This window comes from Piliocolobus tephrosceles, chromosome 9, assembly GCF_002776525.5.
Source record: "Piliocolobus tephrosceles isolate RC106 chromosome 9, ASM277652v3, whole genome shotgun sequence".
In the NCBI taxonomy this organism is placed as follows: Eukaryota; Metazoa; Chordata; class Mammalia; order Primates; family Cercopithecidae; genus Piliocolobus; species Piliocolobus tephrosceles.
The window spans coordinates 42,222,771-42,237,693 of NC_045442.1; the positions used below are offsets into that span (position 1 = coordinate 42,222,771).

At 35.5% G+C, this 14,923-nt stretch overlaps 1 protein-coding gene across 1 annotated transcript in view; it reads right to left on the reverse strand.

Annotated features, from left to right (window-relative positions):
• HECTD2 (HECT domain E3 ubiquitin protein ligase 2) overlaps positions 1–14,923 on the reverse strand; it is a 90,778-nt gene that overhangs the window by 42,327 nt on the left and 33,528 nt on the right. The window contains exons 3-5 of the mRNA XM_023226326.2: positions 5,718–5,856; positions 4,916–5,018; positions 4,098–4,187 (exon numbers count right to left, since the gene is read on the reverse strand). Coding sequence (XP_023082094.1) covers positions 4,098–4,187; positions 4,916–5,018; positions 5,718–5,856 — 332 coding nt within the window. The remainder of the gene's footprint in view (positions 1–4,097; positions 4,188–4,915; positions 5,019–5,717; positions 5,857–14,923) is intronic.

The window sequence follows — 14,923 nt, forward strand, 5'->3', positions numbered from 1 at the left end:
AAAATTAGAGGAGGAGTCAATGAAACTTAAAAAAGGGAACAGGGAAAATCAACACAACCAAATGCTAATTTTTTGGAAGAGATCAATAAAAGTGATAAGCCTCTAGCCAGACTAATCACAAAAGGAAGTGAGAAAACACTACTTACCAAATGAAAGATAATTCTTACACTGATTCTACAGACATTAAAAGGATAATTTATGACTATTATGAACAACTCTGTGCTCACAAATACGATAACCTAGATATGTTCCTGAAAAACACAATCTACCAAAATTAATATAAGGAGAAACAGATAATCTGAATAAGCCTGTGTCTATTAAAGGAACCGAATCAATAATTGTTAACTTTCTAAAACAGAAAGCACCAGGCCCAGATGGCTTTAACGGTACATTCTGCTAAATATTTAAGAAATAAATGATACCAATTCTTTACAGTTTCTTCCAGAAAATAGAAGCAGAGAGAATACTGTCTAAGTCCGTGAGGCCAGCATTAACCTAATACTCAAAAGAGAAAGATATTACAAGAAAGGAAAAGTATAGACCAATACCTGCTATGAACATAGATGCAAAAATCCTCAACAAAATATTAGCAAATTGAACCAAAAATATACAAAAATAATTATACAACACAACAAAGTGCGATTTATTTCAGGTTATGCAAGTCTGGTTCAACACTCAAAAATCAACTAATGTAATTCATCGCATCAACAAGCTAAAAAAGAAAAATCATGTGATCATAGCAATAGATGCAAAAGAAGCAGTTGATGAAATCCAACACCCATTCATGATAAAAATTATCAGTGAACAAGAAATAGAGGAGAACTTCCTCAACTTGATAAAGAACACCTAAAAAAACCCCCTACAGCTAACATCGTAATTAATGGTGAGAAACTAGATGATCCAGGTTCATTTTGTACTTTCTCTGCCTTGGTCTTAAAATTAGCCATTTCTCTAGGGAGCTGTGGTTCTTTTAGTATGAAATGGTATTTAGAAACCAAGATAAGTATAGTGAAGTGCTCAGTATAGTGAAGGGATGTTACTGCTGTAGGCCCTTTCAGTGCACAGGGCTAGAACATACACATTCACATGTACTACATGTATCTACATCTATTAAAAACCATGAGATCATCACAATGCCTCCAATTCTAATTCAATTCCCAGAATGGTTTTTAGCCTCCCTCATCCCATATTTATATCTCCCTTATCTAAAATGAAAAATCTGACTCCCAGCAACATTGATATATTTACTCATTTGTTTAGTTCAACCATACATAGAATGTAATTTCAGAATTATTTGTCTATACCCCTGGCGGCGGGGGGGGGGAACCCAAACTACTAAAAGTTAAAGATTTGTTTATAGTCTTTGTATGTGTGTTTTTTAAGTATTTAGATCTAGGATTACATAGTTAAAGTACTAAGTATAAAAGTTCTTTAGTGAGTTTTGGAAAATATGGTTATAGTATTCATTCAAAATACAGTTAGGTTTATTTTCTGTTTGTATTCCATTTTATGTTTTTTCTCCTCATATCTGTATATTTAATTTTTTAACGTATATAACACATTAATATTCCAAGTCAAAAGAACTCAGAGAGGACTGGTCCATGCTGGGGTAGGCTGAGTGGCTGTTAGGTGGCTTGTGTCATGGGGCCTCAGGCCAACCATGGCCAAGCCCTTGGTGCACAGGCAGCATGGTATGTGCTCCAACCGCAGCTGTGTCAGCATGTTATGATGGCATCCAGTAGCAACCTGGCTACCAGAATCCCCAATAGTAAAGAGAAATACTCAAGGCTCTGCAGCACAGATGATGGCTACATTGACCTTCAGTCTAAGGAAAGCCCTCCCAGCCAGTCTCAGTGACTGACACCTATAATTCCAACACTTTGGGAGGCCAAGGCAGGAGGACTGTTTGAGGCCAGGAGTCTGAGACCAGCCTGGGCAACATAGTGAGATAAGGGATAATTATCTTATACCTTATACTTATCTCTACCTTCATGTTCCAGTGGAAGACCTTGGTAAAATCAAGTATCAGTGTGGGTCCATCTGCAATATTTTTTACTTGCTTTCTTACTGACAGCAACCAGGAATTTTTTAAGCCACAGAGCAAGTGTCCAAAACGTAAACACCTTCTCTGTTTACCAATCCTTGGCCAGCTCTGATTTGGTTCACCAATAGGTTGTTCAGCATATAACTGGGTCATTCTGGCCTTTGTAGATTAAGATGTTTTGTATATCATCCCTTTAAGAATTGGACTTTTGGCTGTTTCCTAATAAAAAATGTAGGGAAGTGGTTATTATTAAAATTTACACCCTATTTCTAGCACCTTGTATTATGATGTCATTCTGCTGAAGATCATAAGACTCAGCCTGGATCACTCAAGGACTAGACTGCCTTAGGTTGATTCTGTTTCCTAGTTTGCAAAAAAACGACTTAAATTCAAAAGAAATTAAAATGTCAAAAAAAAAAAAAAAATCAAGTTCAGAGAAGTGTACCTAGGAATGGAATTGTTGGGTTACAGAATATGCATATGCTTCATGTTAGTAGATCATGCCAAGTATTTTTCCAAAGTGATTGTACCAATTTATACTTACATCATCAAGGGATGAAAGTTCCAACTGTTCCACAATATTGCCAATACTTGGTAAGGTTTTTGAAACAATTTTATTAATTTTGATGGATGTGTAAGGTTATTTTCATTTCTCCAATGACAAAGGATGTTTATATTTAATAGAGAAGTACTCAGATTGGGAATAAGACAAAGAGGTCTGCTATTACTTCTTTTATTCACAATTGTGAAAGAGGTCCCAGTCAATGCAAATACATACATACATCCATATAAGATACAGGATTAGAAGGAGATAAAACTTTCCTTCTTCATAAATGACAAGTGTATACACAGAAAATCCAAGTTAATTTACTGATGTACTATTAGAATTAATGGATGAATATAGCAAAGTACAGTTGACTCTCGAATACAGGTTTGAATTGTGCAAGCCTGCTTATCTACATATTTTCTTTCACCTCTGCTACCTGAGACAGCAAGACCAACCCCTTCTCTTCCTTAGCCTACTGAATAAGGATAGACCTTTATGATAGTCCACTTGCACTTAATAGAAAGTAAATATATTTTACCTTCCTTATTTTTTTCTTAATAACATTGCCTTTTCCTTAGCTTACTTTATTGTTAGAATATAGTATATAAATACATATAACATAAAATATATGTTAACTGACTATGTTATCAGTAAGACTTCTGGTCAACAACAGGCTATTAGTAGTTAAGCTTCTGGGGAGTCAAAAGTTATGCACAGATTTTTTTGTTTACTGCATTGGGGGTTAGCGCCCCTAACCCTTGCATTGTTCAAGGGTCAACTGTATTTAGATAAAGATAAATATATGAAAGTATTTCCACATATTAAGTCACAATTGTAAAATAAAATCATAATAGCATCAAAAAACATGAAGTATCTAGAAATACATGGAATGAGAAATGTGTAGCACCTCTACCCAGAAAACTACAAAACATTACCAAGAGAAATTAAAGAAGACCTAGGTACCTAAAAGGATACAGTATGCTTATGAATTGAAAAGATGTCAATTTTTCACAAACCAATCTATAGCAGTATGGTTCTCAAAATGTGGTCCCTGGGTCAGGAGCATCAACATATCCTGGGAACTTGTTACAAATGAAAATTCTTAGGCTTCACCCAAGACCTACTGAATCTGAAATTCTGTATTTTAACAAGACCTTCTTGTGATTCTGATATAGGCTAATGTTTAAGAACCACTGATCTACAGATTCAGTGCAATTCCAATATAATTAAGTAACTCACCTCCTTTTGCTGAGTAAGTAAAGCATGATGCTAGCAAGTCTTTCTAAAAAAGGACTAGATGTAAAAGTATTTGCTGCTTAATTCATAATTAAAAAATGAAAGAATAAAATAATTTAACTTTCTGAGAATTCCAGCTACATTTAATATAATATTGTATCAGAGTTTCTAAGGTAATTATGTTATAAGGTGATTTTTACAATATTTGTGTGGCTGCTTTTGAAATACAGAAGAGACAGAATAATATTACTTGCATGTCATAATACTTACAGTATTAAGTAAGGTATCATACACAGCATTCACAAATTTAGCATTAATCCCAGAGTCTTCAATGGTGTTAAATGAGGCAGTGGCATCTTTCTGCAAATTCAATTTAAGAATTACGTATATTCAACATTTTGAAGACTATTCTTAGTAAAATTTGAATCATACTATTTCCTCATAATTTCGACTATTTTTTAGTCTGATAATAAAAAAAACTGTTAGGGCAAAATTTCTGAAAATAAAAAGAAATGTACAAAGATTATTTTAATACCTTTTTTAAAACTGAATATATGGAGTTAAACATGAACATTAGAGCGAGTAAAAACAATATTTAAGGGCTGGGCTTATATCTGTAATCCCAGTGTTTTGGGAGGCTGACATGGGAGGGTCACCTGAGGTCAGGAGTTCAAGACCAGCCTGGCCAACATGGTGAAACCCCGTTTCTACTAAAAATACAAAAATTAGCCGGGTGTGGCAGCAGGCACCTGTAATCCCAGCTACTCAGGAGGCTAAGGCACAAGAATTGCGTGAACCCAGGAGGCGGAGGTTGCAGTGAGCTGAGATTGCACCACCGCATTCCAGCCTGGGCAATAGAGTGAGACCCCATCTCAAAACAAAACAAAACAACCCCCCCTCAAAAAAAATATCCGTATACTTATATAATATGTGTAATATTACATAATTGTATGTACTGTATAATTTCTGAAATCAATACATATATACGCATGTTTAAATCAATATGGGGTATAAATGAAGTAAATTTATCATTTCTGGAAAATTTAAAACTAAAAGTAAAATGAAAAATGTATTTTATGTATAATTACCTTAAATGCAGCATTTAATTCTGGGAAAGAATCAAATGTTGTTAGATAAAAATCATGTACTGCTTTCCAATCTCCTGATGACTTAACTTTTTCTACATCTTCCCTAAAATGAAAACATACATTAACCATATATATATATAGAAATATTCAGATAAACTAGCACTACTTTTTAATAAATGCCACCAAATATGCAATACGAAATACTGAAACCAAATAAAGAAATATGTCCCAGTTAATATAGTTTATGGATTTATAATTCTTAATTGGATTAAGATATTAATCCAGCTTTAACTTTCCCATTTACTTATTTTTAAAAAAGATCATTCTTAACATGTCTTTTTCAATTATCACTCTTTCCTTCCCTTCATAGCTAAACTTCTGGAGACTTTGTTTACATTCTGTCTTTATCATTCCCATTTAGTCCTTCAAATATGCATCTGGATTTTTTGAATGGTGACATAACTTTCATAGTATGTGTCACATCATAAATGAACTCTTATTTTTAAAAATGGTAACAGTCTATTATTTAATTACCACCTTTATCTCTTTTTGTTTTGACTCATAGACTCTTACTTAGCATTTCCTTTATTTTGCTACAGCCTATCTAACTCTTACCTGTTATTCATACATTTGTTTTCTTTCACCTTCAACTTGAGACATAAAGTCTTTTGAGGTCCTCTTGGCTAACACCTTATAATGATTCAAAAGTTAAATTAATTTCTCAAATAAATATATTAAATTATGTAAAGTGCTGACATGCAGATGATTATACATTTACATATAATAGTGAGCTGAAACTTACTGAAAGTCTTTCATAGTTTTGGGCGGGATAGGAAGAATAGGTTCTGGAAGGACTGGGGCCTTCATTTCGGATGATGATGCATCCATAGATACACGCTGTTTTTGTCTAACATCAAGGCAAATTGGTGGTTGGTCTCTCACTGTGAAGTATAAAAAGACATTCAAAATAATGAATCATTAAACTTTTCCAAATTATAAAATACAAGATTAATTCAACATCAACAGAAAATAAATGAATTATTTTGTATTACATTCACTTTGAGATTAAAGAAAAATCAACCATAGTGAAGGACATTTACTGGAGGGCTTATTCCCCCACTCCCCCACTTCACTCACAACACATATTAGGCTGTATCTTACATTGATGTGTATACTTAATATAGAGCTTCTTCCCTTTTTCCCTTCCCCCTCAAAATTGTCTGTTAATGTAATTTAGCATTTCTTTCCTCTCCCCTCTTCCCAAAAGTCATCTTTCAGGGAATATTTCAATGTATGATTATTGTAGCTATATAATAAAAATCAGGTAGACTGATTCTTTCAACTTTATACTTCTTTTAAAAAACAGTTTTACCCATTCCAGTTCTTCTGCCATTTCAGGTAAATGTGCAAATGATCTTATCTATATCAACAAAAAACTTACCGGAATTTTGACAGGAAATGCATGAAATTCCTTTTTGTATCAATTTGGGGAAAACTCGTGTATCAATTTGGGGAAAACTGGCATCTTTACTACAATAAGCGTTCTAATCCATGAACACAGTATGCCTTTACACTTACTTGGATCTTAATTTCTTTCACCAGCATGGTATAACTCTAAGCATACGTATTCTGTAATGTTTGCTAGATTTAAACCTTTTATTCTTTTTTAAGTGATTACAAATGATATGTATTTTTACATTAGTGTCCATGTGTTCATTGTTAGCATAAAGAAATATAACCGACTTTTGTATGTTTATCTTGTATTCTTCAACCTTACTGAACTCACTTATTAATTCTAGGAAGGTTTATTTTTGAGATTTCATGGTTTTTCTTTTTTTTTTTTTTTGCATAGACAATCATGCCATCTGCAAATAGGGACAGTCTTATTCCTTATTTTCTAATCTGTATGTCTTTTTTCTTCTTTTTGTCTTCTTGTATCGGCTAAAATTTGCAGCACTGAGAAGAATAAGAGTTAGAACAAACATCCTTGCATTATTCTCACTCTTAAAAGGGAAAGCACTAAATATTTAGCCATGAAGAAAAAGGGTAAGCTTTACCAATAAAAGGGTACTCCCTCGATTTTTAGCATGTTGAATAAGAGTGCTAAGAGCAGACATCCTTGCCTTGTTCCCAAACTTAAGGTAAAAGCACTCAGTCTTTCACAATTACATAAAATGTTAATTGCAGGTTTTTTTCTAGATGCTGTTTATCAAGTAAAGGAAAAAGTCTCTTTCCTATTTTTCTGGGAGTTTTAATTTTTTTCATTATGAATAGGTGTTGGATTTTGTCAAGTTATTTTACTGCATGGAATCATTCTTAAGCATGTTAGTATGGTGGATTACATTAATTGATATTTTTAAAACTGAACCATCTAGCATCCCTGGAGTGACCTTTTGGTAATGGTGTATAACTCTTTTTATATATTGCTGAATTTTATTTGCTAATACTTTGTTAAGGACTTCTGCCATCTATATTCATGAGGGATATTGGTCTATAGTCTATAAATTTTTTTTTTAACTATTGTTATCTGGTTTTATCAATGTAATACCACCTGTGTAAAATGAAAAAGAAAGTTCCCTTTTCATCTATTTTCTGGTAGAGATTGTACAGAAATGGTGTTAATTCTTTAAACATTTGCCAGAATTCTCCTGTGTGACCACCCGGACGTGAATATTCTTTTTTAAAGTTTTAAAACTAGAAATCAATTTCCTTAGTGGTTATAGAACTATGCAAATTAACTATTTCAAACTGGATGAGTTGCAATAGCTTTTGTTTTTTGAGGAACTGGTCCATTTCATCTGTAATTTATGTGTGTAGAGTTGTTTGTAGTATTCCCTTATTATCTTTTCTGATGTTGACAGGGTCTGTTGTAATATCTCCTATTTCATTTATGATACTGATAATCTACCTTTTTATGTCAGTCTTCCTAGAGGTTTATCAATTTTACTGATCTTATCAAAGAGCCATCTCTTTGTTTCATTTTCTCAATTTTTGTTTTCAGTTTCACTGATTTTATCTTTATATTTCCTCCTTCCTGCTTACTTTGGGCTGATATTCTCTTCTTTTCCTAGGTCCATGAGCTAAAGGCTTAGATATTTGTTTTGAAAATTTCCCCCTTTTCTAATGTATGCATGACTGCTATAAATTTCCCTCTCAGCACTGCTATAGCAGTATCCCACAACTTTTGATATGTTGTATCATACTTTTATTTTCATTCCATCCCATCCATTTTTTTTTTTTGAGACGGAGTCTCGCTCTGTGGCCCAGGCTGGAGTGCAGTGGCGCGATCTCGGCTCACTGCAAGCTCCGCCTCCCAGGTTTACGCCATTCTCCTACCTCAGCCTCCCGAGTAGCTGGGACTACAGGCGCCCGCCACCTCGCCCGGCTAGTTTTTGTACTTTAGTAGAGACGGGGTTTCACCGTGTTAGCCAGGATGGTCTTGATCTCCTGACCTCGTGATCCGCCCGCCTCATTTTTTAACCTCCCTTAAGACTTCATCTTTGACCAATGAATTATTTGGAAGTTGTTTAATTTCCAAGTATTTTGGAGACGCTCCTGTTATTTTCTGTTACTGATTTCTAATTTGACTAGTCAGAGAACATACTTTACATTATCTCAATTCTTTAAAATTTCAGTTGTTTTATGGCCCAGAATATGATCCATTTTGCTATATGTCCCATTGGCACTTGAAATGCCATGTGTATTCTGTTGTTGGGTAGAGCGTGCTATAAATGTGCTGTTGGTTGATGGTGGCACTGAGTTACTCTATATACTTATTGATTTTCTAGCTAGTTCCATCAAATATACACTTACAGTTGGAGCCTTCAATACCTAACTGTGGATTCTTTTGTTTCTGCATTCAGGTCTACCAGTTTCCCCCTGCAGTTTTTACAGCTCTGCTGTTTGGTGTGTACACACTTGTGATCACTACATATTTTGAGTGGTTATCCCTTTTATCATTATATAATGTTCCCCTCTGTCTCCATGAATTTTCTTTGTTCTAAGTCCACTTTATCTGATATTAATGCAGTCATTTCTGTTTCCTTCGATTGATGTTTGCATAAAACGTCTTCCTCTATCCATTTACTTAAAACTTGCTTATACTGTTATATTTGAAGTGAATTTCTTATAAATAGAATACAGTTGGGTCATGTTTTTTGTTCATTCTGACAATATCTTTTATTCAGACTATTTACATTTAATGTAATTTTTAATAAGGTAGAGCCTAAGTCTGTGATTTTATTTTCTATTTGTTCTCTCTGCTTGTTATTTTTCCTGCCTTTCTGCAGGTTAAACATTTTCTAGAATTCTCTTTTGATTTATATATAGTGTTTCTGAGAGGTTTCTCTAGATATTACATTACATATAATAATTTGTCACATGCTACTCACATCGCCATTTTACCAGTTGGAATGAAGTCAGAAATCCTACCTCCTTTACCTTCCCCTGTTTATAATTTTCTTTTTGTGTATGTGACAGGGTCTTGCTCTTTCACTCAGGATGGGGTGTGGTGGTGTGACCATGGCTAACTGCAGCCTCAAACACCTGGGCTAAAGTGATTTTCCTATGTCAGCCTCCTGAGTAGCTAGGACTACAGGCATGCACCAAAAGCCTGACTAATTTAAAAAATTTTTTTGGAGACAAAGTCTTGCTATGTTCCTCAAGCTGGTCTCAAACTCTTGGCCTCAAGCCATCCTCTTGTCTTGGCCTCCCAAAACACTGGGGTTACAGGTGTGAGTCACTGAACTCAGCCATAATTTTCTTTTTTCCTTTATATACATTTAGAACCACACCCGTGGTACAATTTTTGTTTCAACTACCAAATACAATTTAGAAAACATAAGAGGAGAAGTCTATTGTATTTATCCATACTTTTGTTTATCACCTTCTTTCCTCTTTCCTCACATCTCAAGTTTCCTTCTTTTGTTTCCGTTCTGTTTAGAGAACTCCTTTATTCTTTTAGAGTAAATGTAGTGGCAACACATTCTTAGTTTTTCTTCATCTGAAAATGTCTTGATTTCCCTTCCCTCCATTCCTGAAAAATATTTTCATCAGGTATAGCATTCTACAGTGACAGTCCTTTTAGCATTTGAAAAATTTAGTGGCATATCCTTCTGGCAGCCTCCATGGTTATTGATGATAAATCTGTTATTTCAATGCCTTTTTTTTTTTTTTTGAGGGACTGCAAGAGGTGCTTGGTGAGGCCCTTCTTGCTAACAGGGACTCTTCAGAATCCTAAGGGGATGTAGGGCATCACATGGTGAGGGGGCTGAGTATGTTAGCTCGAATATCTAATCCTCTTCTTATAAAGCCACCAATCCTATTCCCATGATAACCCATGAATCCATTAACCCATGAATGGATTAATCTATTCATAAGAGCAGAGCCCTCATGACCCAATTACCACTTAAAGGTCCCTCCTCTCAATACAGCTACATTGGGGATATTTCAACATGAATTTTGGTGGAAACAAATACTCAAACTACAGCATCTTCCTTAACGTGTCATTTTTTTCCTGGCTGCTTTCAAGATCTTTTTGTTGGTATTCAGTTTTGACAGGTTTAATTATGATGCTTCTTGCTGTGGATTTCTTTGGATTTCTTCTGAATGAGGTTTATTTAGCTTCTTGAATCTGCAGGTTTATGTCTTTCACCAAATGTAGAAAATTCTCAGTCATGACTTGGTTACTTTTTCAGCCCTACTGTCTTTTCCTCTCCTTCTGGGACTCTGATAATAGGATTGTAACACCTTTTGTTATAGTATCTGAGGTCCCTGAGACTCTGTTGATTTTTCAGTCTATTTTCTATTGTTAAGACTAGATGGTAGTTTCTTTTGCTGTGCAGAAGCTCCCATCAGAGTGAACAGGCAACCTACAGAATGGGAGAAAATTTTTGCAATCTACTCATCTGACAAAGGGCTAATTTCCAGAATCTACAAAGAACTCAAACAAATATACAAGAAAAAAACAAACAACCCCATCAAAAAGTGGGGAAAGGATATGAACAGACATTTCTCAAAAGAAGACATTCATACAGCCAACAGACACATGAAAAAATGCTCATCATCACTGGCCATCAGAGAAATGCAAATCAAAACCACAATGAGATACCATCTCACACCAGTTAGAATGGCAATCATTAAAAAAATCAGGAAACAACAGGTGTTGGAGAGGATGTGGAGAAATAGGAACACTTTTACACTGTTGGTGGGATTGTAAACTAGTTCAACCACTATGGAAAACAGTATGGCGATTCCTCAAGAATCTAGAACTAGATGTACCATATGACCCAGCCATCCCACTACTGGGTATATACCCAAAGGATTATAAATTATGCTACTACAAAGACACATGCACACGTATGTTTATTGCGGCACTATTCACAATAGCAAAGACTTGGAATCAACCCAAATGTCCATCAGTAACACACTGGATTAAGAAAATGTGGCACATATACACCATGGAATACTATGCAGCCATAAAAAAGGATGAGTTTGCGTCCTTTGTAGGGACATAGATGCAGCTGGAAACCATCATTCTTAGCAAACTATCACAAGAACAGAAAACCAAACACCGCATGTTCTCACTCATAGGTGGGAACTGAACAATGAGCTCACTTGGACTCGGGAAGGGGAACATCACACACTGGGGCCTATCATGGGGAGGGGGGAGGGGGAAGGGATTGCATTGGGGAGTTATACCTGATATAAATGATGAATTGATGGGTGCTGACAAGTTGATGGGTGCAGCACACCAACATGGCACATGTATACATATGTAACAAACCTGCACGTTATGCACATGTACCCTAGAACTTAAAGTATAATTAAAAAAAAAAAGACTAGATAATTTCTATTGTCCTGTCTTCCAGTTCATTGATTCCTATCCCCTCCATTCTGTTGCTGAGCCCATCTACAAAGCTTTTTACTGTGATTGTTGTATTTTCTCAAGTATTAAGACTTCTAAAACAACAGAATGATTGATATCTTATAAATTTTAAGGTCTACAATAATGAAATATACACATATAATTTAATTCTATTGTAACATAATCGGGATATCTTTTCTACTACGCAAACACAGGGATATCAATAGTCACAAAAGTAACATAGCTAATAAGGTCTTCCTTCCTTCTTTACCTACCCTCCTATTCAAGCATCTATCCTTGGCTCTACCATCAACTTCAATAAGCAAAGATAAATTTCATTAATGTGGGGTTTTATATTAAACTTCCATATTAGAAGATAGTATAAACATGCTCATTTTTTTATACAACAGCAATGGTTTCCAAACTTACTGTAAATCAGAATAACCTGGAAAGCTTGTTAAAACATGGACTACTGGGCCCTCCCCAAACTTTGTGATTCAGTCAGTCTGGAGTGGGGCACAAGAACTTGTATATTTTTTATTATTATACTTTAAGTTCTGGAATACATGTACAGAATGTGCAGGTTTGTTACATAGGTATACATGTGCCATGGTGGCTTCTTGTACCCATCAACCCATCATCTACATTACATATTTCTCCTAATGCTATCCCTCCCCTAGCCCCAACCCACTGACAGGCCCCAGTGTGTGATGTTCCCCTCCCTGTGTACATGTGTTCTCATTGTTCAACTCCCACTTATGAGTGAGAACACGCGGTATTGGGTTTTCTGTTCCTGATAGTTTGCTGACAATAATGCTTTCCAGCTTCATCCATGTCCCTGCAAAGGACATGAACTCATCCTTCCTCATGGCTGCACAGTATTACATGGTGCATATGTGCCACACTTTCTTTATCCAGTCTATCACTGATGGGCATTTGGGTTGGTTCCCAGTCTTTGCTATTGTGAACAGTGCTGTAATAAACATATGTGTGCATGTGTCTTTATAGAATTATTTATCATCCTTTGGGTGGTAAAGGGATAAAACCCAGTAATGGGATTGCTAGGCTAAATGCTATTTCTGGTTCTAGATCCTTGAGGAATCGCCACACCATCTTCCACAATGGTTGAACTAATTTACACTCCCACTAACAGTGTAAAAGCATTCCTATGTCTCCACATCCTCTCCGGCATCTATTTCCTGACTTTTTACTGATTGCCATTCTAACTGGCATGAGATGGTATCTCATTGTGGTTTTGATTTGCATTTCTCTAATGACCAGTGATAATGAGCTTTTTTCCATATGTTTGTTGGCTGCATAAATGTCTTCTTTTGGAAAGTGTCTGTTCACATCCTTTGCCCACTTTTTGATGGGGTTGTTTTTTTCTTGCAAATCTGTTTAACTTCCTTGTAGATTCTGGATATCAGCCCTTTGTCAGATGGATTGTAGACATTTTCTGTCATTCTGTAGGTTGCCTCTTCACTCCAATGACAGTTTCTTTTACTGTTTAGAAGCTCTTTAGTTTAATTAGATGCCATTTGTCAATTTTGGCTTTTGTTGCCATTGCTTTTGGTATTTTAGTCATGAAGTCTTTGCCCACACCTATGTCCTGAATGGTATTGTCTAGGTTTTCTTCTAGTGTTTTTATGGTATTAGGTTTTAAGTTTTTAATCCATCTTAATTTTTGTATGAGGTGTAAGGAAGGGGTCCAGTTTCAGTTTCCTGCATATGGCTAGCCAGTTTCCCCAACACCATTTATTAAACAGGGAATCCTTTCCTCATTGCTTGTTTTTGTCAGGTTTGTCAAAGATCAGATTATTGTAGATGTGTGGCATTATTTCTGAGGTCTCTATTCTGTTCCATTGGTTTATATATCTGTTTTGGTACTAGTACCAGTCTGTTCTAGTTACTGTAGCCTTGTAGTTTGAAGTCAGGAAGCATGATGCTTCCAGCTTTGTTCTTTTTGTTTAGGATTGTCTTGACTATATGGGCTTTTTGGTTTCATATGAAATGTAAAGTAGTTTTTTCTAATTCTGTGAAGAAAGTCAATGGTAGCTTGATGGGACAGCATTGAATCTATAAATTACTTTGACAGTATGACCATTTTCACAATACTGATTTTTCCTATCCATCGGCATGGAATGTTTTTCCATTTGTTTGTGTTCTCTCTTCTTCCCTTGAGCAGTGATTTGTAGTCCTCCTTGAAGAGGTCCTTCACATCCTTTGTAAGTTGTATTGCTAGGTATTTTATTCTCTTTGTAGCAATTGTGAATGGGGGTCACTCATGATTTGGCCCTCAGTTTGTCTATTATTGGTGTATAGGAATGCTTGTGATTTTTGCATACTGATTTTGTATCCTGAGACTTTGAAAGTTGCTTATCAGCTTAAGAAGATTTCTGGCTGAGAGGATGGAGTTTTCTAAATATGCAATCATGTCATCCCTAAACAGAGGAAATCTGACTTCCTCTCTTCCTATTTAAATGACCTTTATTTCTCTTTCTTGCCTGATTGCCCTGGCCAAAATTTCCAATAATATGTTGATAGGAGTAGTGAGAGAGGGAATCCTTGTCTTGTGTCAGTTCTCAAAGAAAATGCTTCCAGCTTTTACCCGTTCAGTATATTGACTGTGGGTTTGCCATAAATAGCTCTAATTATTTTGAGAAACACTCCATCAACACCTAGTTTATTGAGAGACTTTTAGCATAAAAAAGTGTTGAATTTTATCAAGGCCTTTTATACAGCTATAGAGGTAATCATGTGGTTTTTGTCATTGGTTCTATTTAAATGGATTACGTTTATTGATTTGTGTATGTTGAACCAGCCTTGCATTCCAGGGATGAAGCCAACTTGATCATGGTGGATAAGTTATTTGACTTGCTAGATAAGATTTTTGATGTGTTGCTACATTTGGTTTGCCAGTATTTTACTGAGGATTTTTACTTCAATGTTCATGAGGGACATTGGCCTGAAATTTTCTTTTTTGCTGTGTCTCTGCCAGGTTTTGGTATCAGGATGATGCTGGCCTCATAAAATGAGTTAGGGAGGAGTTCCTCTTTTTCTATTGTTTAGAGTAGTTTCAGAAGGAATGGTAACAGTTCCTCTTTGTACCTCTGGTAGAATTCACCTGTGACTCTGTCTGGTCC